This window comes from Loxodonta africana, chromosome 16 (genome assembly GCF_030014295.1).
Source record: "Loxodonta africana isolate mLoxAfr1 chromosome 16, mLoxAfr1.hap2, whole genome shotgun sequence".
In the NCBI taxonomy this organism is placed as follows: domain Eukaryota; kingdom Metazoa; phylum Chordata; class Mammalia; order Proboscidea; family Elephantidae; genus Loxodonta; species Loxodonta africana.
In genome coordinates this window covers 8515992-8541311 of record NC_087357.1, presented here as the reverse complement: position 1 = coordinate 8541311, position 25320 = coordinate 8515992, and the positions used below count along the sequence as shown (strand labels likewise).

The window sequence follows — 25320 nt, the reverse complement described above, 5'->3', positions numbered from 1 at the left end:
ATTTGGAGGGTAGGGGTCTACTGTTGGCCAACTCAGAAGCATAAACCTTAATGATTACTTCACAAGCCTGTGTACCTCCTGACCAACTCGCATGTCCCCTTTGGGGGAGAAAAAAAGGCAGCACTACACATTTCAATGTTTCACAGTAAACCACAAGATCAAACGAGAATTCCACTTTTTGAAACTCTTACCAGAAACAGTGCCATCGAGTCGACTCCGACTCATGGTGACCTTATGTACAACAGAACAAAACATTTTCTTGTCCTGCATCATCCTTACAATCGACACCAGGTTCAAGTCCATTCTTGTGGCTGTTGTTCCAGTCCATCTCACTGAGGGTCTCCCTTGCCCTCTACTTCACCGAACATAATGTCCTCCTCCAGCGATTGATCCCTACCGATGACATGCCCAAAGCAAGCGAGTTGGACAGTATTCTGCTGTGACCCATAAGGTTTTCCTTGGCTAATTCTCAAAAGTAGATCTCCAGGCCTTTCTTCCTAGTCTCTCTTAGTTTGGAAGCTATGCTGAAACCTGTCCACCATGGGTGACCTGCTGGTATTTGAAATACCAGTGGGATAGTTTCCAGCATCACAACAGTGTGCAAGCCACCACAGTACTGACAGACGAGTGGTGTTTACTACAAATGGGCAACATATAATTGTTCAGTCTACTGTTACTTGAGCTGACACCATATTGCTATGTTTTTTGTGTCCTTCTCTGACGTTACAAGAAACATCTTTTGTATTCCCGGCTGGATTTTACTCCCTCACTTGCCTCTTTCTCTTGGGCGATGGGCTATGATTGAGCCCCTCCCTTCCTTAGTCATTCCTGGGATCAAGTGTCAAGCATTTAGCAAGAGGACCACTTTGAAGAATAGGAGAAGAATATGCCCACATGGCATTGGTTTTTAATGATGTGTTTATTACATGAAAAGTAATTTTCTAATTTTCTTTTTCATTTCTAAGATTTTTTTACTTTCACCTTTCAAAAATGCCATATCAATTTAAGAAACATCTGAGGAACAATCATTTGACTTCTTTCATCCAAAAAATAGGTTGCTTTATTTCTTCATGACAGAGAAATTCCTTTGATCACATTCTCTGTGATCGTTGGAATTCTTTATTCTTATGGGGTTTTTTGTGGTGTGTGTTCCGTTGTATTTCTAAAAAAAATGTTATTGTAGTAAAATCTCTGTAACAGAAAATTTGCCATCTTTAAGTGTACATATGGATTATTTTTGTTTGCAGTTGGATGCAATAGAAATATAGGAAATCACAAACATTGTGCAATCTTATTTCAAGTTCTTGAGGAAAAACCTGGAAAAGATGAGAAGGAATGAGGAAACTTGGAGTAAAATTCTTCCTTTTTGCATCAGCTTCATTTTTTTCCTGAAAATAGAGGAGTTAAATTTTTTTTTTAAATCATTATCGTATATTACCGTTGTTGATTTTTCCAAGTGCTTTCTGCACCGCGCATTTTCGAGGCATTATGAATTATGAACATTGCAAAAAACAACATATAGCTGTGATTTACCACTGAAGGTAGACTAGCTCTCGCAATCCTTAACACAAATTATTTTGTGACAGCTTAAGCACTTACCTCTATTTTATCCTCTCAGGTATTTGTACAAGTTGTGTGACCTGCACAAAGAGTGTGATAACTACACGGAAGCCGCTTACACCTTGCTTCTGCACGCAAAGCTCCTTAAGGTAACTAGGATTATCATGCACTTTGATTATTTAAATTTTCACTTTTCCATAACAAATCTTAGTATACCTACAACTGACTTTACGGATGTTGACTAAGTGCAGTGACGTAAACAAAAGCATTTAGGAAGCACTTTGATTATAGACTCAGCCCTTCCGAATGCAGGTTTAACAAGATGTCACAGCCGGCTGCCGGTAAGCGTCGTAAACACCAATCATGGAGCTGTCAGCCCGCAGCAAGTTAGACTGCTATTCCTGTGTTCATGCCACCCGGATCTTAGTAATGTTGCGAACTGACAGCAATAAAGAGTTTTGATGGTGGAGTGGCTAAGAGATAGGATGAGGCATATCCCTAATTACCTTAGTAGGGACCAGATCCCAACTATTTCTCCATCGGTTCCCCTTGAGACCTCCTCTTGGTGTTCTCTGCCTGATCCTCCTGGACAGTGTTGCTCCTGAGCCCGGGTCTGGCATGACCACTCTCAGCTCCCAGGGGCTCCTTCGTTAAGCAGATGGCTTTAGTCACTGGCTTTACGTTGTCAGTGACATATTCATGCTCTTCTCCACGTCTAGTGCCAGCATGGTTAGTCATACAGACTGGCCTTTCAGTAACTGGATAGATGGATATGAGTTGGTGGGTGGGTGGGTGGATGGGTGGATATGTGGGTGGGTGGGTGGGTGGACGGATGGATGGATGGATGGATCAATATGTGGGTGGATAGAGGAATTGCTACATAATCTGTAGTTTTAAATTTTGGAACTTTGACAAGTCCTTGGATTCTCTCTCTCAAGATATTCTTAAAACAAATTGACAAAATTGGAACTGGATAAACTAGAACAGTTATGAGAATCACATTTAGTTGACCAAACCTACATAAAGACTGCTCATTCAAGAAATCATGTTCCCAAATCCAAACCAGCACCCAAAACACTAAATGAAAAGAAAACCAGATAAAATTACATTAAAACAGGCATTAAGCAATGCCCTGTCCTGAAGATGGTGCAGGACCGGACAACTCATATTTGAGGTCACTAGGAGTCGGAGCCAACTCAACGGCAGCTAACAGCACCAAATAACAGCAATTGGGTGGTAGGAGTCCCTGGGTGGTACAAACAGTTAACGTGCTCGGCTGCTAACCAAAATGCTGGAGTTTAAGTTGACCTAGAGATAGGTGCCTCTGAAGAAAGGCCTGGTCATCCACTTGCAAAGAATCAGCCACTGAAACCCCTACGGAGCACAGTTCTACTCCGATACAAATGGCATCGCCATGAGTCAGAATCGACTCAATGGCAAGAGGTTTATTGGGTGATGAGAAAAGTTAAGGAGTACACTGTGTTAGGGAATGAACTTCTGGTAAGAATATTTCAGGCTCTGGCCTGATCCTGAAATTTCCCATGGTGTCTGTGACGCAAAGGTAGGCTGCACTTGAGATATTTGGAAATGGAAGTTTACCTCTCCCTGGAAACAAAGGAGCCCATAACAGGGAAAATAGAGAAGGCTCAGCTAAATCTTGATGCCTGGTCAGTAGTCCTTTCGAGGCTGGCTACGTGGAGACCCCTTCGACCTCTCACCGTAGAAAGCTCTCTCCAAAGGCATATAACTTATGAAGCTAGAGATTTCTGTTGGTGCTTCTGACACCAGCCGTCACGCTGTGAATTCCGACAGCCTTCATTTGCTAGAAACCCAAATTTCAGTAACAGGTATTTTTGTAAATGTGCAGATATGGCTTTTATGCCAGGGAAATTAAAATAGGGTTGACAAACTGCTTGCTCACTCTTATGCTCTTGCTCTCTCCCATAGCATGTAAAATTTTATGTGTGCCTGTGTACACAAAACATATATGTGTAAATATATCATTTGTTTAATCATTGGATTTGTGGAGTGCAGATGGGTTTGTCACAAACCCCATGATGGTTTGTTTCACAATCCAAATCAGTAGGCCCAACTGCATTGTCTTTTTCACTGGGGCTCTGCATTTTCTAGTTAAATGGGAAATGCTTCACGGCCTCTCTCCATAGCTTTTACACCATAATGTCTTGAGGTTTTTCCTAAATATGTTTTGATACTGCTATAAATGTGAGTTCACACTTGTTAACGGACTAACTAAAGAACATGATTTGTATTGTTGTGAAAATTCTTTCTGCAATCTGACAAATATATTCTAGGTCTTTAATTAAGAATCCTCAAATAGAACCCTCTTTTCTGGTGACGGAGATTTTGTCAGAACAATGAGAGCAATAAAAGCCTCAGCTTTTAGCTCAGAGATCAGTAAGTGGGATCTCCATGTTGGAGTGGACGCCATGGGGGAGTTTGGCTTCCCCGTTCAGTATTTAAAAGAACCAAGAATTAGTGGTGATTTTAAAATCCAAGAAAGTCATTTGAATTCTGAGCTTTCTTGTTCTTAATTATTTTATTCTAGTAAAATTTCAGAATTATCTATAATTTTACTTGTATTCCCTCCCCAGTAAAAAATCTAGCTACGTTGTGAAAACTCCAAAATTGTCCCTTCCACTTGGGGTGAGCTAGGCAGGTCCAATATAAGGTGAGAAACACTGCAGGCTCATTACAGGCCTCTTACCTCTACCTGGCTTTTCTGAAGTAGGAAGTTATTCTGGCCACATGCTTTGCACCCTGTTCCTTGGAGCCCTGGGAATGAGAGGTACCTGAGGCCCTTCTGGGGTCAGGCAAATGGTGAGGGTAGCTGAGAGAGCAAGCCTGATACAGAGGCCTTGCCAAATTCCCCCTCCCTTGGCCCCCACTCAGCGTGCCAGGCCCTCTGCCCTATATCCCATTGTTGCAGGTTTTTCACCTCGTCTGACTCCTCCCATTTGTCATTTTCTCCCTAAGATGTGGCACCACCGCTGGTCCTGTTGCTCCAGATGTGGCGTGACCAGCTCTGTCTGAGTCTAGTGGGGTGTCCCTCTTCACCCCCATCCTTGTCTAGAGACCCTGCTGTGGTCCAGGCAGCCTGGGGCCGACTTGCTTTCTCTGTAGCACCCTCACTATCCTGTCTTAAAACTTAGTCAGGTCCAGCTGCTTCTCCCAAGTCTGTCTGACAAGCAAGCCCATTCTCATTTTTTCTTCCAGCAAACCTCCTTAGGCATCCCCATCTGAAATCAGGCCCCTGGCCTTAGACGCCTATGAAGTCTGTTTTGCGGTGGTATTGCCTACCCTTATACTCTGTTCTGTAATAGCACTCTCTCTGGAGTCCCTGAAGGTCTTTGATCTTGGACCTAGTGTCTGGCATATAGTAGGTACCCACCAAATAGTTGTTCAATTGCATTGAACACTATACTTATAGCCATTGATTGGCTGAGTCTAACTCAAGACTTTGTATATTTTTTCTGTCAAATGAACTTGCCTTCACCTTGGCATGTCTGCCCAGCTTCCCGAAACCTCACTCTGTCTTCAGTTCATACAACTCCACTGACATATCCCCAAACGCTTACTGAACCCCAACTCTGTGCCAGGCGCTGTGGTTAGGGCTGCTGGTACAAAGACAGCTCCCTGCCTTTGAGAAGCTTGATATCCTACTAGTTCCTTTCTTTATGACTTCTAAACGTGATCCATGTACCTTCTTTGCCCTTCATCCAGACATTGAGCAACACAGAACCAAGACAGTCACAGATCACCCAGTTCATAATCTGTCCCAGAATTTGAGGCACATTCCCAGCCAGGTGACCGTCTGTGCTGTCCAGAGTCCGCTGGGTTTCCCTCTGTGGGAATCAGGACCAGGCTTGTCTTTAATTCCTCTTGGGCCCTCCATACAGAGGTTCTGGCACCCGCCACCCTGATGACAGCAGCTCTGTGTGCCTGGGGCTGCGGCTCACACACGTGCATCCGCTGTGGAGTGCACACTGCAGTCTGAACGCCAGGGTAGGCAAACCCATCACTGGACACGCTCACCTCAGCACCACTCGTGCTTTGCTTTTGCCTCAGTGGTCGGAGGATGTGTGTGCTGCCCACCTCACCCAGCGGGATGGCTACCAGGCGACGACGCAGGGACAGCTGAAGGAGCTGCTGTACCAGGAGATTATCCACTACTTTGACAAAGGCAAGGTAAAAACAACAATAACGCCACTTTCTTCTGTTTCCCTCTCTCTGTCCACCGACCTACAGTACCATAGACTCAATGGTGTAACACCTGATGTTTGTGGGGCTAGAAATTTGTTAAAAATTCTGCATTGCGATGTTTTATGCATGGTCCTCCAGCTCACATTTAAAAGTAGAACAGTTTGAAAAAGAAATCAATAGCCCTTTTATGGTGCTTTGCTGAAAGCAGGGACTGAAAAAGCACAGGGACTTTTGTAGTCCTTTTGCTAGGGAGCACCAAGCCCAGGCTCCTGGTCAGAGGTATTTCTGAGCACATATTTCTTTCCATTTTTCCACTGTCACCGAAAAATTGATTCAACAGTAGGACAGATATGGCTCCCCCTTGCCAGCTTCTGGATTAGTTGCCTTATGCAAAATTAGATATTCATTTGCCTTTTACTAAGAGGAAGGCGGCCATCATTTTAATCAGCCAGTTCCAGAGCTCACCACTGTCGGCCTTGGGTTCCGACGGGCAGTCGCGTGATAAAGGGGCTGCCTCGGCTCCGCGGATTCTTAAAAACTGCCACCCAAGTGACTTTGGAGCTCCACCTGTGTCTGCGTCAGGATTCTTATCTCAATCACGTGCTTTGTATTTCACTTTGAGACAGGGCTTCCAACCGGTTCATTCAGGTTCAAACCCTTGCTGAGAATTTGCATTTCCATCCCCACCCCCACCCCCCCCCACCGCCACCCCCCCCCAATCTACACTTTCAGGAGATCCCTATGTGTGTCTTATGCATAATAAATTTTGAAACCACTGCTCTGCTAGTGGCTGTCCGAACTGGTCCCTAACCAGCAACATTAGCATCCCCTGTGGCCTGTTAGAAATGCAAATTCTCAGCAGGGGTTCAAACCAGGAATAAACCAGTTCCAAGCCCTGGTTTGAGAGGAGTGAGCCAAGGGATTCCATGGCAGTACCTAGCCCAGGCAGGGGAGGTGGCCATCGCTTCCTGTGCCTGGGGACATGAGCCAGACCTTTTGGGGAAAAGTGCCTGTTAGCAGAGTCCCTGTGGTCACAGGGCCTGGGGCCTCCTTAGGTTTGGAGTGAAAGACTGTGAGTTTTATCTGTTCCAGTTGCCCTTGTCTTGGGAAAAAGAAATCCCAGCTCCTCACGGCATCTTGTGGCCAGCCGGCCCCTGGAAATAAGAATTGGGAATGTTCCCTGGATGATACCAAGTCCTACAGTGGTACAAAATATATGTCCTCCTAGAAGTGAGGCGCTTTCGTGATTAAGGCCAGTTACCAAGTGTTTATTTGCTCAGCCGGGGGAATCTTCCCTGCAAACTGCTAAAGTAATGGAGCGAAGTCAGCCGTCCCTGCCCCAGAGAAGGGAGAGCAGGTGCTGTGGGGTGGGTAGAACCTGAGAAGGGGACCCCAGAAAGGCCTGGAAAGCCCAAGGGCCAGAGGTCATCAGGGGCTGAAGAAATGCACAACTTTGTTACTGAACCCAGGAAGGTGAGTCCTTGTCCGGTCAGTTCAGACTTGCCAATTATCTGGACACCAGTCTACTTGATGGCACTGGGTTTACACTGGGTAGTCTTTGAGAAAGAGAAAGTAACTTTATTGCAGTGCCAGAGCAAGAGCCAGGAGGAACTTCCTCAGATCCACCTCACCTACCTACGGGGAAGCAGGGCTTATATGTGACTTGGGCAGGAAGATGGCAGCCGTGCAGGTATACTGGAAAGGGGAAATTCTAGAAGGCAGCCAGGAAACGGGAGGTGACGTGGTACTTGTCGGACCTCTCACTTCGGAATAGGGTCCGGGTGGTGATTTTTCTTCTGATTTATTCCACCGGTTGCTGCATCTTCTGTTTAAGTCAACTAACAGTCACACCTGGCCCTTCTGCACATTTAGGGCGGGCCAAATCTGGCTTGGGCTAGTTTAAGGACCAATGATATTTTACTGGCATGCGTCGGGTCAGGTTACAGCTTGGTAAGGGGGTTGGAGGCTGGCTGCTGCCTTGGGGTGGTCATTGCTGGAGTCTTCTGGTGCCAGCATGGCCTGACAAAGGTCTGGTCCCCGGGGCCTCTCCGACCACATCTCACCCCCAGGCTTTTCTTCAGCTCTCATATTCCAGCTACTCTGCTTCTGTGGGCTGTCAAATGGACCAGCCCCGACTCCTGCCTTACCCAGAAGCTTTTGCGGCTCTCTCCCCTGGCTCCTTCCTTCAGTCTCAGCTCATGTACCCCCTCTTCTCCAGTCCCCCATTCTCTTCTTTTTTTTATAGTACTTCCCACCATTTGCTATTTGATCTGCTTGTTTCTTTCTTTAGTGTGTCCCTCTACTAGGTGGTAAGCTCTATGAATTTAGAGGCCAACATTTATTGACCATGGAATGTATTCTCTCACAGTTCTGGAGGCTAGAAGCCTGAAAGCAAGGCATTGGCAAGGCCGCGCCCTCTGAAGTCTATAGGGGAAGATCCTTCCTTGTCTCTTCCAGCTCCTGGTGGTCCTGGCAGTCCTTGGCATTCCTTGACTTGTAGATGCATCACTCCGATCTCACCTCCAGCTTCCCTCTGTGTCTGTCTCTGTGTCTCTTCTATAGGACACCATTCAGATGCCATTAGGACCCACCCTACTCAAGTATGACCTTACATTAATGGATAACATCTTCAAAGACCCTATTTCCAACAAGGTCACATTCACCATTGCTGGGGGTTAGGACTTCAACACATGTGTTTTGGGGGACACAGTTCAACCCATAACACCTGCCATCATTCAGGTAGTTCCCAAAGTTCTTTACATTAGGCATATTTGTTTCATTTGGGTCAGTCTTGGGTCCTGACCCAGACCTGAGCCTCTGAAAGGGCTGAGGAGCCTGCATGATGCTATGACTCCCAGCCCTCCCAGCCCCTGGCTGGTGCAGATACTGATGCATCACTTCTGCCATGTGCCGGGTCTTAGGGTCACTTGCTCTGATGGAGTGCCGGGCATGTCTCTTTCGTGAATCTGATGCTGACTTGATTTCAGTTCTGTGTCTACCACAGAGGTCGTAGGTCAGACCAAGGCAGATTCTTGCAAGAGTACACTTCTTGTCTCCATCCTGGGTGTCTGCTAAACATACCCGTCCCCGGTCAGATGATTTCAGCTGCACACTGAGTGTGTGAGCAGGCAGACAGGCGCACGGGGAGCCTCTGGCGTTGATGGAACTTATTCCACTGATGGCACGCACCTCACCAGCTCGAGTCTGCCTGTTTCCCCACAGCATGTGGAGTGTTCAATCACAAAGGTTTCTTCGGTTTGATTTTACATCTATTTCATTTTAGGGAAAAGCATCGTAATTCTTATTCCGAAAAACCTCTAAAACCAAACAGGAGTTAAGGTTAATTAGTAAAAAAGGTCTGCCTTGAGCATCGTGCTCTTGTAAGATCTATCTGTATGGGATCAAACCGACAACAGCAACTTGTAAGATGAGATAGGAACCTTAGAGTTTATGTCAATGGGGGAAGAACAACTCAGAAAAGGAGGGTGAGAACGGTTGCACATCTTGAAGGATGTAATCAATGTCACTGAATCGAACACATAGAAGCTGTTGAATTGGTGTATGTTTTGCTGTATACCTTTGCAACAACAACAAAATAAATAAATTTTAAAAAATGTGTTAGGGCAGAGGGACTTAATTCCACAGTTGAACTTCAAGATCAGTGATTACTGGGGACCACGAAATTATGAAATTGAAACCAAATGTTGCTTCAATCTGGCAAACCTATGACAGCTGTGGCTGCATTGATAGAGGCCACCCTCTTGTGGCCCATTTCCTTATGTAATTAAAGGAATTTCATCATATACTTACTATGTGGAGAACTGTGGGAGAAGGATGTGTGGCAATCTGCTTTGGTAAAGATATACAGCTTTGGAAACCTCGACTCTATGGCAGTGGGTTTTGGTTTTATGTGGGAAGCTTATATATCCCAGAACTAACCCACTGCTTTAGACTGATATAGTGTCTCAGGGTTCTCCAGAGAAACAGAACCAGTATGTATATTGGTCCAATCCACAACCGATCCTGAGAATGCTACAGGACTGGACAGCATTTTATCCCGTTGTGCATGGGGTCACCATGGGCCAGGGGCCGACTCGACAGCAGCTAACAACATCATATATCTATGTTGGTGGCAATACAGAGAGATTTATTTTTTTTATTATTTTTTTTTTAAATAACTTTTATTAAGCTTCAAGTGAACGTTTACAAATCCAATCAGTCTGTCACATATAAGTTTACATACATCTCACTCCCTACTCCCACTTACTCTCCCCCTCTTGAGTCAGCCCTTTCAGTCTCTCCTTTCTTGACAATTTTGCCTGCTTCCCTCTCTCTCTATCCTACCATCCCCCCTCCAGACCAGAGTTGCCAACACAATCTCAAGTGTCCACCTGATATAATTAGCTCACTCTTCATCAGCGTCTCTCTCCCACCCGCTGACCAGTCCCTTTCATTTCTGATGAGTTGTCTTCAGGGATGGTTCCTGTCCTGTGTCAACTGAAGGTCTGGGGAGCATGGCCGCCGGGGTTCCTTCAGTCTCAGTCAGACCATTAAGTTTGGTCTTTTTATGAGAATTTGGGGTCTGCATCCCACTGATCTCCTGCTCCCTCAGGGGTCCTCTGCTGTGCTCCCTGTCAGGGCAGTCATCGATTGTGGCCGGGCACCAACTAGTTCTTCTGGTCTCAGGATGATGTAGGTCTCTGGTTCATGTGGCCCTTTCTGTCTCTTGGGCTCTTAGTTGCCGTGTGGGCTTGGTGTTCTTCATTTTCCTTTGCTCCAGGTGGGTTGAGACCAATTGCTGCATCTTAGATGGCCGCTTGTTAGCATTTAAGACCCCAGACGCCACATTTCAAAGTGGGATGCAGAATGATTTCATAATAGAATTATTTTGCCAATTGACTTAGAAGTCCCCGCAAACCATGTTCCCCAGACCCCCGCCCTTGCTCCGCTGACCTTTGAAGCATTCATTTTATCCTGGAAACTTCCTTGCTTTTGGTCCAGTCCGATTGAGCTGACCTTCCATGTATTGAGTGTTGTCTTTCCCTTCACCTAAAGCAGTTCTTATCTACTGATTAATCAATAAAAAACCCTCTCCCACCCTCCCTCCCTCCCCCCCTTGTAACCACAAAAGTATGTGTTCTTCTTAGGTTTACTATTTCTCAAGATCTTATAATAGTGGTCTTATACAATATTTGTCCTTTTGCCTCTGACTAATTTCGCTCAGCATAATGCCTTCCAGGTTCCTCCATGTTATGAAATGTTTCAGAGATTCGTCACTGTTCTTTATCGATGCGTAGTATTCCATTGTGTGAATATACCACAATTTATTTACCCATTCATCCGTTGATAGACACCTTGGTTGCTTCCAACTTTTCGCTGTTGTAAACAGAGCTGCAATAAACATGGGTGTGCATGTATCTGTTTGTATGAAGGCTCTTGTATCTCTAGGGTATATTCCTAGGAGTGGGATTTCTGGGTTGTATGGTAGTTTTTTTTTTATGGTAGTTCTATTTCTAACTGTTTAAGATAACGCCAGATAGATTTCCAAAGTGGTTGTACCATTTTACATTCCCACCAGCAGTGTATGAGAGTTCCAATCTCTCCGCAGCCTCTCCAACATTTATTATTTTGTGTTTTTTGGATTAATGCCAGCCTTGCTGGTGTGAGATAGAATCTCATCATAGTTTTAATTTGCATTTCTCTAATGGCTAATGATCGAGAGCATTTTCTCATGTATCTGTTGGCTGCCTGAATATCTTCTTTAGTGAAATGTGTGTTCATATCCTTTGCCCACTTCTTGATTGGGTTGTTTGTCTTTTTGTGGTTGAGTTTTGACAGAATCATGTAGATTTTAGAGATCAGGCGCTGGTCGGAGATGTCATAGCTGAAAATTCTTTCCCAGTCTGTAGGTGGTCTTTTTACTCTTTTGGTGAAGTCTTTAGATGAGCATAGGTGTTTGATTTTTAGGAGCTCCCAGTTATCGGGTTTCTCTTCATCATTTTTGGTAATGTTTTGTATTCTGTTTATACCTTGTATTAGGGCTCCTAGGGTTGTCCCAACTTTTTCTTCCATGATCTTTATCGTTTTAGTCTTTATGTTTAGGTCTTTGATCCACTTGGAGTTAGTTTTTGTGCATGGTGTGAGGTATGGGCCCTGTTTCATTTTTTTGCAAAGGGATATCCAGTTATGCCAGCACCATTTGTTAAAAAGGCTATCTTTTCCCCAGTTAATTGACACTGGTCCTTTGTCAAATATCAGCTGCTCATATGTGGATGGATCTATGTCTGGGTTCTCAATTCTGTTCCATTGGTCTATGTGCCTGTTGTTGTACCAGTACCAGGCTGTTTGGACTACTGTGGCTGTATAATAGGTTCTGAAGTCAGGTAAGGTGAGGCCTCCCACTTTCTTCTTCTTTTTCAGTAGTGCTTTGCTTATCCGGGGGTTCTTTCCCTTCCATATGAAATTGGTGATTTGTTTCTCTATCCCCTTAAAATATGACATTGGAATTTGGATCGGAAGTGCGTTAAATGTATAGATGGCTTTTGGTAGAATAGACATTTTTACTATGTTAAGTCTTCCTATCCATGAGCAAGGTATGTTTTTCCACTTAAGTATGTCCTTTTGAATTTCTTGTAGTAGAGCTTTGTAGTTTTCTTTGTATAGGTCTTTTACATCCTTGGTAAGATTTATTCCTAAGTATCTTATCTTCTTGGGGGCTACTGTGAATGGTATTGATTTGGTTATTTCCTCTTCGGTGTTCTTTTTGTTGATGTAGAGGAATCCAAGTGATTTTTGTATGTTTATTTTATAACCTGAGACTCTGCCAAACTCTTCTATTAGTTTCAGTAGTTTTCTGGAGGATTCCTTAGGGTTTTCTGTGTATATAATCATGTCATCTGCAAATAGTGATAACTTTACTTCATCCTTGCCAATCCGGATACCTTTTATTTCTTTGTCTAGCCTAATTGCCCCGGCTAAGACTTCCAACACGATGTTGAATAAGAGCGGTGATAAAGGGCATCCTTGTCTGGTTCCCGTTCTCAAGGGAAATGCTTTCCGGTTCTCTCCATTTAGAGTGATATTGGCTGTTGGCTTTGCATAGATGCCCTTTATTATGTTGAGGAATTTTCCTTCAATTCCTATTTTGGTAAGAGTTTTTATCATAAATGGGTGTTGGACTTTGTCAAATGCCTTTTCTGCATCAATCGATAAGATCATGTGGTTTTTGTCTTTTGTTTTATTTATGTGGTGGATTACATTAATGGTTTTTCTGATATTAAACCAGCCTTGCATACCTGGTATAAATCCCACTTGATCAGGGTGAATTATTTTTTTGATGTGTTGTTGGATTCTATTGGCTAGAATTTTGTTGAGGATTTTTGCATCAATGTTCATGAGGGATATAGGTCTATAATTTTCTTTTTTTGTGATGTCTTTACCTGGTTTTGGTATCAGGGAGATGGTGGCTTCATAGAATGAGTTGGGTAGTATTCCGTCATTTTCTATGCTTTGGAATACCTTTAGTAGTAGTGGTGTTAACTCTTCTCTGAAAGTTTGGTAGAACTCTGCAGTGAAGCCGTCCGGGCCAGGGCTTTTTTTTGTTGGGAGTTTTTTGATTACCGTTTCAATCTCTTTTTTATGGGTCTATTTAGTTGTTCTACTTCTGAATGTGTTAGTTTAGGTAGGTAGTGTTTTTCCAGGAATTCATCCATTTCTTCTAGGTTTTCAAATTTGTTAGAGTACAATTTTTCATAATAATCTGAAATGATTCTTTTAATTTCATTTGGTTCTGTTGTGATGTGGTCCTTCTCATTTCTTATTCGGGTTATTTGTTTCCTTTCCTGTATTTCTTTAGTCAGTCTAGCCAATGGTTTATCAATTTTGTTAATTTTTTCAAAGAACCAGCTTTTGGCTTTGTTAATTCTTTCAATTGTTCTTCTGTTCTCTAATTCATTTAGTTCAGCTTTAATTTTTATTATTTGTTTTCTTCTGGTGCCTGATGGATTCTTTTGTTGCTCAGATTCTATTTGTTCAAGTTGTAGGGACAGTTCTCTGATTTTGGCTCTTTCTTCTTTTTGTATGTGTGCATTTATTGATATAAATTGGCCTCTGAGCACTGCTTTTGCTGTGTCCCAGAGGTTTTGATAGGAAGTATTTTCATTCTCATTGCTTTCTATGAATTTCCTTATTCCCTCCTTAATATCTTCTATAACCCAGTCTTTTTTCAGAAGGGTGTTGTTCATTTTCCAAGTATTTGATTTCTTTTCCCTAGTTTTTCTGTTATTGATCTCTAGTTTTATTGCCTTGTGATCTGAGAAGATGCTTTGTAATATTTCGATGTTTTGGACTCTGCAAAGGTTTGTTTTATGACCTAATATGTGGTCTATTCTAGAGAATGTTCCATGTGCGCTAGAAAAAAAAGTATACTTTGCAGCAGTTGGGTGGAGAGTTCTGTATAAGTCAATGAGGTCAAGTTGGTTGATTGTTGTAATTAGATCTTCCGTGTCTCTGTTGAGCTTCTTACTGGATGTCCTGTCCTTCTCCGAAAGTGGTGTGTTGAAGTCTCCTACTATAATTGTGGAGGTATCTATCTCGCTTTTCAATTCTGTTAAAATTTGATTTATGTATCTTGCAGCCCTGTCATTGGATGCATAAATATTTAATATGGTTATGTCTTCCTGATCAATTGTCCCTTTTATCATTATATAGTGTCCTTCTTTATCCTTTGTGGTGGATTTAAGTCTAAAGTCTATTTTGTCAGAAATTAATATTGCTACTCCTCTTCTTTTTTGCTTATTGTTTGCTTGATATACTTTTTTCCATCCTTTGAGTTTTAGTTTGTTTGTGTCTCTAAGTCTAAGGTGTGTCTCTTGTAGGCAGCATATAGATGGATCGTGTTTCTTTATCCAGTCTGTGACTCTCTGTCTCTTTATTGGTGCATTTAATCCATTTACATTCAGGGTAATTATAGATAAATAAATTTTTAGTGCTGTCATTTTGATGCCTTTTTATGTGTGTTGTTGACAATTTCATTTTTCCACATACTTTTTTGTGCTGAGGCGTTTTTCTTAGTAAATTGTGAGATCCTCATTTTCATAGTGCTTGACTTTTTGTTAGTTGAGTCGTTACATTTTTCTTGGTTTTTATCTTGAGTTATAGAGTTGTTATACCTTTTTGTGGTTACCTTATTATTTACCCCTATTTTTCTAAGTAAAAACCTAACTTGTATTGTTCTATATCGCCTTGTATCACTCTCCATATGGCAGTTCAATGCCTCCTGTATTTAGTCCCTCTTTTTGATTATTGTGATCTTTTACCTATTGAGTTCCATGATTCCCTGTTATGTGTATTTTTTTTTAATTAATCTTAATTTGTTTTTGTGATTTCCCGATTTGAGTTGATATCAGGACGTTCTGTTTTGTGACTTTGTGTTGTGCTGATATCTGATATTATTGGTTCTCTGACCAAACAATATCCTTTAGTATTTCTTGTAGCTTTGGTTTGGTTTTTGCAAATTCTCTAAACTTGTGTTTGTCTGTAAATATCTTAATTTCGCCTTCATATTTCAGAGAGAGTTTTGCTGGATATATGATCCTTGGCTGGCAGTTTTTCTCCTTCAGTGTTCTGTGTATGTGGTCCCATTCCCTTCTTGCCTGCATGGTTTCTGCTGAGTAGTCAGAACATATTCTTACTGATTCTCCCTTGAAGGAAACCTTTCTTTTCTCCCTGGCTGCTTTTAAAATTTTCTGTTTATCTTTGGTTTTGGTGAGTTTGATGATAATATGTCTTGGTGTTTTTCTTTTTGGATCAATCTTAAATGGGGTTCGATGAGCATCTTGGATAGATATCCTTTTGTCTTTCATAATGTCAGGGAAGTTTTGTGTCAGGAGTTCTTCAACTATTTTCTGTGTGTTTTCTGTCCCCCCTCCCTGTTCTGGGACTCCAATCACCCGCAGGTTATCCCTCTTGATGGAGTCCCACATAATTCTTAGGGTTTCTTCATTTTTTTTAATTCTTTTATCTGATTTTTTTTCAGCTATGTTGGTGTCGATTCCCTGGTCCTCCAGATGTCCCAGTCTGCATTCTAATTGCTCGAGTCTGCTCCTCTGAGTTCCTAGTGCGTTGTCTAATTCTGTTATTTTATTGTTAATCTTTTGGATTTCTACATGTTGTCTCTCTATGGATTCTTGCAACTTATTAATTTTTCCAGTATGTTCTTGAATAATCTTTTTGAGTTCTTCAACAGTTTTATCAGTGTGTTCCTTGGCTTTTTCTGCAGTTATCCTAATTTCATTTGTGATATCATTAAGCATTCTGTAAATTAGTTTTTTATATTCTGTATCTGATAATTCCAAGATTGTATCTTCATTTGGGAAAGATTTTGATTCTTTTGTTTAGGGGGTTGGAGAAGCTGTCATGGTCTGCTTCTTTAAGTGGTTTGATATGGATTGTTGTCTCCGAGCCATCACTGGGAAACTAGTTTTTCCAGAAAATCCTCTAAAAAAAATGCAGTCAGATCCCTATCAGAGTTCTCCCTCTGGCTCAGGCTATTCAGATGTTAATGAAGCCGCCTGGGAAGGGTGGGGGAGGGAACAGAGAGATAGGAGAGTAGCACCTCAGAATATAGCCAGAGTTGCTTGTCTTGCTTGGAATGACTACTATATCTGAGACTCCCGCGGGGCGTGTCGCCTATGTGTGCTGGAGATTGCCCGGGGAGGGGGGGGGTCTGGCCCGCTGGAGTCACGGTCAGATCCTCCACTTCCAGCCCCACGCCCAGCGTCAAGACTCCTCTACTGGGACGGTGCACTCTCGACTCCAAAATCAGTCGCTGCCTCCCGGGGACTTCTCGTCCCTCCAGCCACGTGGTCGTGCCGCACCCGAGAACCAGTTGGGCCTCCTCCCTGAGTTAGTTCAGATGGGTGGAGCAGGTCCCAGTGCTTGTGCCGTGACCGAGTGTTCCGGCTGGGACGCTGTTCTCCCCGCTCCAATACCAGTCGCTGCCTCCCAGGGACTTCTCCTACCGGCTACGTTCCACACCGCCCGCGCGACCCGGCTGGTCCCCTTCCCGGGGTTAGTTCAGGGGGGTGGAGCAACTCTCCGTGTTTATGCCGTACCTGCGTCCTGTCCAAATCCCTGCGGGACGGTTCCCCGGCTCGGACGCTGCTCTTTCTGCTCCAAGACCAGTCACTGCCTCCCGGGGACTTCTCCTACCGGCTGCGTCCCACACCGCCCGTGGAACCAGCTGGTCCCCCTCCCGGGGTAAGTTCAGGGGGGTGGAGCCGCTCTCTGTGCTTGTGCCGTACCTGACTGGTACGCTGGCTCCAGGCTCTGAAAACAATCGCTGCTTCCCCGTATTAGTTCGTTCTCCGTCTCTAAATCTGTGTTTGTTGTTCAGGGTTCGTAGATTGTTATGTATGTGATCGATTCACTTGTTTTTCCGTGTCTTTGTTGTAAGAGAGATCCGAGGTAGCGTCTGCCTAGTCCGCCATCTTGGCTCCGCCTCCACCCAGAGAGATTTATTTTAAGGAACTGGTTCATGCTATTGTGGGAAGCTGACAAGTCCAAAATCCACAGGACAGCAACAGGCTCAAGATTCCTGTAGGCTTCTGTCCTGTCCCAGAGGAGCCCTGGTGGCACAGTGGTGAAGAGCTCAGCTGCTAACCAAAAAGTTGGCTGTTCTAATCCACCAGCTGCTCCTTGGAAATCCTATGGGACAGTTCTGCTCTGTCCTATAGGGTCTCTATGAGTCAGAATTGACTCAATGGCGATGGGGTGGGTGTGTCCCAGAATCCATAAATCAGGTGATGGGAACTATTTATAGTCTGGAGACAGATTACACTCTAGGCAGCTCCTTTTCTGCTCTTAAGGCCTTCAGCTGATTGGGTGAGCCCACTCACGTTACAGAGGGTCATCTGCTTTACTTGAAGCCAACTGATTTCATCACATGTAACTGCTTCATAACAGCAACTGGACTAGTGTTTGACCAAATCACTGGGCACCATAGCCTAGCCTGGTGGACACACAAAAGTAACATCACAGATAGCTACACCGGGAGGAAGGAGGGCTTATGGATACCAAGGCGAGCTTGTCTTGGGAAAACTGTAGAGGCTGTTCAGCACCCAGGGTGCCCAACCTCAGGCCTCAGGGCAGGTGTGCAGGGAGAGCAGACTGGGGGGAAGGAGGCTATGGGAAAATGGGGTCCGATGGTATTAAAGTGTCTCCACCTTTGTGCTCTGAAACTGGCAAAGCTGAATGGCTTTTCTGTTTCTTTATATTAGACGCCCTGGCTTTTGAATTGTGCGTTGTTATCTTTCTGTGCTTCTTCTTCACAAAACTATTCTTCCATTTTTGCTTTCCCTCTATTTAAAAAGTTGTGAATGTCATTCAACAGCTCTTGGTCTTTTAATCTCCTCCTTTGTCTGCATAAACCGTAATTTCAGTCTGTCTCCCTTTTCATTCTCTTGCATTTCTTACTTCCTGTGCTAATAATTGCTCCTTGCTCCTTTTATATTCCATTTTACCACCTCAGAGCATCCCCTTGAAAGCCTCCTGTTCACTTTTATCGTGGCAGACAGGCTCTCTCTTCTGAAGATGCTCAGAATTGTCTGTCTTATTGTGTTTGGTTGAGGCCTGGTAATTTTTAGTAAAGCCCCTAATCCAAGCACTTCGCTGGAAATTACCAGGCTTCTCTATGGAGCATGAGAGTTGAAAATAGAAGGCTGCTAGGAGTACGATGTCATCAGCAAGGAAGTCAGCCTTAGCCAATGTGAAACCACCTCAGAAATGAAGAGACAACCTGGCAGCATCAGAAAAGACAGTGCGTAGTTTACAGACCCAGTGATGGATGCAGCTCTATCGCTGTTTTCTCCTGCAGCTCTGTTTTCTTTTCCCTTAAAATAACCTCACCCCTGGCAAAGTTCACACTTTCCATCATAGCAAAGTCAAAAAACAAAAACAAAACAACGAAAATGATATATCTTGCATCATTGTGTGAACTAAAAATAGAGGTTTGAGACCAAGTTTCCATTTTTGGTAAAATGCTTGGATTTCTTTTCTGAGTATATGGGGCAAAATTTTCTCATCCCATGAGTTTCCCTTTAAAAACACAGTTGTTATTAAGAGAAATTGCACGTACAAACATAAATGAAGTCCTCTTCTGTGTTTATTCTTGGCATTTCTAAAAGCATTGAAAATCCTGGTAGTTGCCAGAATCTGGTCAGTTAGCGAGAATTTAGCCTGAATGTTCAGAACGCTCTTAGGTGAATTATGGTATGTGCCTCAAAAAGGAACTATTTATTACCAAAGCATATCACTTGAGAACATCAGCTTTTAAAATCAGGGGTGACAGCCACTCCCCACCTCTGCCAGGTTGGTGACTCACAAGTGTTTCTGTTGACAAGCCTACTACGACATGCCAAGTGTCATCCTGGGCCCACGAAGTACAGGGATGAGGAGGACAAGGATGTGGCTCTAGGCATTCCAGGTCTAGCAGATAAGTAACCAAACCCATGTCTAGTCTGTCACACAGCTGTGTGCTGAGCCTACCTGTCTAACAGGTGTAGCAGTGATTATTCCTGCTTCGTGGGGGTTGGGAGGACTTCACAGAGGAGGTGATATTTAAACTAGTTCTTAAAGAGTAAGATAGTTTATTCTTTTTCTCCTCACCTTCTTCCTCTTTCTCCTCCTCCTGCTCCTCTTCTCCCTCTTCTTTTTCCCCCTCCTCTTCTTCCCCCTGTTCTTCTCTCTGCTTCCTCCTCTTCCTCCTCCCTCCTTTCTGCCATTCAGTATGGGAGCTCTTGAGGGCTGTGTCTGGACTCCTGGAATCTCTATATCCCTGTGTCCCATGGAACCTCACCCAATGACTTTCATTCCGTCCACACCTCAGCGGCCCCATGTCCACCTCCAGTCCTGACCAAGCAGAGCTGAGTGCTGCCACACTGAATCCTGCACAACAGATTCGGCCTGAGCCACCAGTCTGCACAGCCTCATGTTTCTCTTTGAGGCTCTGACTCTTGGAAGTTAGGTTAAAGGTTCTTCTATAAAATGTGTCAAAAATTGAATATACTAGTTATCAGCAAAGTGGTTAAATTCCTCCAGGTGCTCTGAGCTTCAGAAGAAGTGTGGGCATCAACTTACTAGTCTGACAGAGACTGCGGAAACCCCAAGAGTGTGGACACCTCTGGACACCATTTTAACTCATTACTGGAGTCACCCTGAGGTTCACCCTTCAGCCAAAGATTAGACAGGCCTATAAAACAAACAGTAACACACCTAGTTCAACCTCATATATGAAACTGAATGGGCACACCAGCCCAAAAGCAAAGACGAGACAGCAGGAAGGGACAGGAAAGCTGGATGAATGGAAATGCCGAATCTAAGGCCAAGAAGGGGAGAGTATTGTCACATTGAGGAATTGGCAACCAGTGACACAAAACAATATGTGTGTTGATTGTTTAATGAGAAACTAATTTGCTCCATAAACTTTCACCTAAACCAGTATAAAACAGAGGAAGAAGTGTGGCACCAGTCCTTCCTTGGAAGCCTTTAGACTTCCTCAGGAGCCATAGACCTTCCCTACAGAAGGGCGAGCAAGCGGGACGTTCTGTATCATCTTGATGAAATAAACCACCCCTCCAGCGTAGACAAGCCAAGGATGGAAACATACGTAATGGCAGGCTGGTACAGGGTATTGATGCTAGATGGTAAAACAGAAAGAGCAAGGCGTGAGAGAGGGAGTGCCAAAGGTGAGAAAGGTTGGTTGAAATAGAGAATTTGACCTGAGCTTTGCAGAAGATTAAACAAAGGAAGAGATGCAAAGGGACTCCCCTGTCCTTGGGATTATACCATTGGATTGTAATCCATTTAAAAGTCCAAGACCTGTGTGGAACATAGACAATTCAGAGGGTACCTGAGTATGTCTCTTTTCCTAACATCTGCCAGGAAAGGTGGATGAAGTTTGTAAGAATGACTGGAATGCCATCAGCCCATGAAGCATCTTCCCTGGCATGTTATTCATAGCTAGTGAGCAAATTGAATGAAAAAAGAAGACCAAAGAATTGACACATTCAAACTGTGCTGTTGGCAAAGAATATTGAATGTATTTTGGACTGCCAGAAGAATGAACAAATCTGTCCTGGAGGAAAAACAGCCAGAATGCTCTTTAGAAGGGAGGATAGCAAGGCTTTATCTCACTTACTTTGGACACATCAGGAAGGACCAGTCACTGGAGTAGAGGGTCAGTGAAAACGAGGAAGATCCTCAAAGAGATGGATTAACAGTGTCTGCGGCAGTGGGCTCAAACATAGCAGCAACTGTGAGGATGGCTCAGGACCGGGCAGTGTCGCATTCTGTTGTGTACATAGGGTCACTATGAGTTGTAATCAACTCAACGGCACATAACAGCAGTGAGCAAATTAGATGAGAGTCAATCACCAGAATTGGGGTGAGACATCGCCAGCCTGCACAGTTAGTAAGGGACAGTTATCCTGGCTGTCATCTTTTTTTTTTTATCGCTTCTCCCTTTTCCCAGGAGATCGCTGTTGTCATTCTATCAGATGGCCAATCATAAACCCAGTACTCTGCAAGAAATCAATCATTGCTCTGTTCTCCAAGCCCACCTCTGTCTTGGAGCTAAGGAAGGTGTTTCATCAGAAAAGAAAGTTTTCTGTTTGTGGAACTTTAACAATTGGAGCTTCCTGAGACTCAGAGGTTCAGCACGCTGGGGAAAGATTATCATCTCAAGAGAACATAGCTGGTATCATCTGATGAAAAGACGTGGTGGCAAGAGTGTGCTCCAAACCACAAGTAAACTCATGTTACCGCAATTTTACGAGTTAGAGCCACCTGCTGCAAATGGCCAATTCTTGAGACAGAGGTGGGGTGGGTAGCAAGAGCTTTATTATGTATCGATATATAGGAGACAAAGGGAAATGATCTCCTCCTCAGCTTGTCTCCTCAAACTGGAGGACAGCTGGGAGTTTTATAGGGAAGGGGACATGAGTTTTAGGAACTTGTAGAATGTCCTGTCTCCATCTGTGCGGTTTCAATGGTCATGTCTCAGATATGTTGATCTTTTCCTGTCATGATCCCACCAGCCCAGTGGGTGACTGGCACCATCCTAGTTCCTGATCACAAGACAGGTGCATTGTCCTGTCTGACAGGCTTAGATCGATATCACTTGTTTTTCCACAGTCCTAGGGGAAACACTGGTTAACTTTTAACTTTTGGAGGAACTGAACTACAAAAACAGCAAAATCATACTTGGAAATAGAGACAGGCTAGGGAAGGAAACATGGTGCAGGTTCTGTTCAAGAAATGGCTGAGCAGCCTGTTCCATTCACCATTTCAAGAATGCCATAGCGTGGATTAAGGATTTCAAATCAGAAAACAAAGATGCCTGCTGATATGGTACTTTTTCATTTGGGCCTGTGGTAAACCTCTTAAGCCTGAGGCAAATCTAAGAATGGAGCCAAGCCCAGGCTTTCAACTGCAAAGGTTAAAGCCATTCTTTCACTGAGATAATCTCGATCTAGATCGTGCTGTATCTGTTTTCTCTCTGGTACTGAAATATTTTCCAGGGGATTCACATTGGAAATAGGCATTACCACCACTGATTTTAGAGCCCTACCCAATTAAAAGTAGATGAAAATCTCAACATAGAATCCTTTAAAACTTGCTGGGGATAAGGGGAGATGTGTATTTATAGAAAATCCAATGGAAAATACAGCCAAGTAATCTCAGTGTGAATCAGATAAGATGTTTATTCAAGACTTATGTTTCCTTAATAAACAATTACTTTTGATATGTATCTAAAGCATCTCATCTGTCATTTAGGATAAAAACAGATTAAACTTTTACAAAGTAATGAACTCAAAGCCATTGCATTCCAGGCAGCTAAGAAAGTGCGTGTTAGCTCATAGAAAACAAAAGAAAATTCCACTGAAAGAGAACTACAAGCAAAGGTAATGCTTTCTTTGAAATGGAAATATGCTGAGGGAGAAATGATCATTGGAGCTTAAAAGTGAGAGAACTTAACTTCCCCCTTTCCTAGAAATGTGAGTTCAGGCTTTGGCAGAGGACAGCAGAAAGATCTGGAGCAAGAGATTAAGGTATTCAAAGGATGCGAGTTTACTTAAAAACCTTCTGCTGAACGGAGGAGGAGACCGAGGGTGGTTCTGGGAAGTGAACATTTACCTTTGGAAGGCCATCCCAGCTCCCTTCTCTCCTCCCTGGGCCCTGCTCCTATCTCTTTTCTACTCTGGGCTTATTTTTATTTTGTCTGTCAAAGTACTAAAATGCAATTCTTATTGCAGAGCAGCTCTTCACATGGTACATGCATACAATGGAATATTACTCAGCCATAAAGAGAAATGAAGTCCTGATACATACTACAGGATGGATGAACCTTGAAAACATTATGCCAAGTGAAATAAGTCAGTCACAAAATGACAGTTAGTGTTTATGACCCCACTTATATGGAGCCCTGGTGGCGTAGTGGTTAAGAGTTCGTCTGTTAAGCAAAAAGTCAGAGGTTCCAATCCACCAGCCGCTCCAATTCCAGGCCAGTGGTTGGCCAGTTCAGTAAACTCTTGTCCAGTTAAGCCCCAAAGGAAATGCGCTTCCAGAAAATATTTGTGTTTTTCCAGCTGTATTCCCGTAGTTCTCCCTGCTAATCAGAAGCGTTTCTAACTTGTTTTTTCAGGAATGAAGTTGTTAGTGGCTTACTCTTTGACAACATGATTCAGGTCTGGGTTTCTCTTTTTCTCTTTTCTATTTCCCAACAGATGTGGGAGGAGGCCATCGCCTTGGGCAAGGAACTGGCTGAACAGTATGAAAACGAAATGTTTGACTACGAACAACTGAGCCAGCTGCTGGTAGGTCTTTATTCTTTTTATTAAAATAAACACAGGCAATCTCAGGTGGTTTGCTGGAATTTTTCCTTCCATTTTAATGTTGGGATTCTTCTCCTGGTTTTGGCCATGGTCATCCTCCATTTTGCCTAGGGAAATGGTCTTAGTTTATTTCCTGATTGATTCTGGCCCTTGAGTATCCACTTTTTATGCCTGAGTCAGCTTTTGGGAGCAAACTCAAAGAATCAAAGAATTGTGTAAACAATTTGTATTTAAACAACAGCTGACTGCATACTTACAATGTTCTTGGTGGTCCAAAGTGCCTAGAGTCTCTGTTAGTTTTAAACTATGGCTCCTTCTAAGAGAGGGCATTAATAGAAAAGGGCTTAGAGCTTTTTTTTTGCCATGGAAGCTTAGTGAGTTTCTGTTTCCTGCCTTTTCAGTTACATTAGTTTTGTAGTCAGCAAATCTGCCTCAAATAAGAAGGAGCCTAGGTGGTACAAGGAAACCCTGGTGGTGTACTGGTTAAATGCTACAGCTGCTAACCAAAGGGTCAGCAGTTTGAATCCACCAGGCACTCCTTGGAAACTCCATGGGGCAGTTCTACTCTGTCCTGTAGGGTCGCTATGAGTCGGGATCGACTCAACGGCACTGGGTGGAGGTGGTGCAGTCTGCCATGGGCTGCTAACCTAAAGGTTAGCGGTTCAAACCCACCCAGCGGCTCTGCAAAAGAAAGTTCTGGCAATCTGTTTCTGTAAAGTTTACCGAAAACACTGTGGGGCACAGTTCTACTCTGTAACACATGAGGTTGCCGTGAGTCGGAATCGATTCAACCTCAGTGGGAATGGGAACCTTAATAATGGTGAAATGTTTACCATTAATTTAGAGAAGAACAATTTCTGTTCCTTTCAATTCTTCTTTAATATATCCTAGTATCTGATCTATACCCATTTATTAAATAGTAAAGTCCTACCATCTAATCGGAAACCCTGGTGGCATAGTGGTTAAGTGCTACAGCTGCTAACCAAAAGGGCAGCAGTTCGAATCTACTGGCTGCTCCTTGGAAACCCTATGGGGCAGTTCTACTCTGTCCTATAGGGTCGCTATGAGTCGGAATCGACTCAACAGCAGTGGGTTTGGTTATGGGTTTTACCATCTAATCAGAAGAAAGACCATTTTGATGACTCCCCTTTTGTTATTGAAAACACCCATAAATTGCAGCTGGTTGCTGACTTTGGCTTTTTTGGCCAGATGCCCTTGCTGAGTGATGGAGGGGTGTGGAAATTGAGTCAAGCTTGGTTGTCAGACTGAACTTAGACACCTGCCGCAGCACCCCCTTCTACTTCCTCTCTCTCCCACCCTCCAAAGCTTGGAGAGGCCACCAGAAGAATCCATGAGATCAGATGCGCAAATACTCTATCCAAACCTGAAGCACATTTCCTTTTCTTTCCTTTCAGAAAAAACAGGCACAATTTTATGAAAACATTGTTAAAGTGATACGACCCAAGCCTGACTATTTTGCCGTCGGCTACTACGGACAAGGATTGCCCACGTTCCTTCGGGTAAATGTTAATTCTGCTTCATCTGAGCCAGACACTCCACAGGAGACGGGACCTTCCATTCCGAGGAAGGACTTGAACTTGGCGTCTTCTGATTCTCCTCTCTCTAATAGCTGTGTGGTTCACCTAGG

The 25320-nt window shown here is 43.6% G+C and overlaps 1 protein-coding gene across 3 annotated transcripts in view; it reads left to right on the top strand.

The window, feature by feature from the left end:
- DOCK1 (dedicator of cytokinesis 1) overlaps positions 1 to 25320 on the top strand; it is a 542476-nt gene that overhangs the window by 469499 nt on the left and 47657 nt on the right. For all 3 annotated transcript variants that reach the window (XM_064269186.1, XM_064269185.1, XM_064269187.1), the window contains exons 37-40: positions 1619 to 1709; positions 5647 to 5766; positions 23565 to 23654; positions 25088 to 25192. In XM_064269186.1, coding sequence (XP_064125256.1) covers positions 1619 to 1709; positions 5647 to 5766; positions 23565 to 23654; positions 25088 to 25192 — 406 coding nt within the window. The remainder of the gene's footprint in view (positions 1 to 1618; positions 1710 to 5646; positions 5767 to 23564; positions 23655 to 25087; positions 25193 to 25320) is intronic.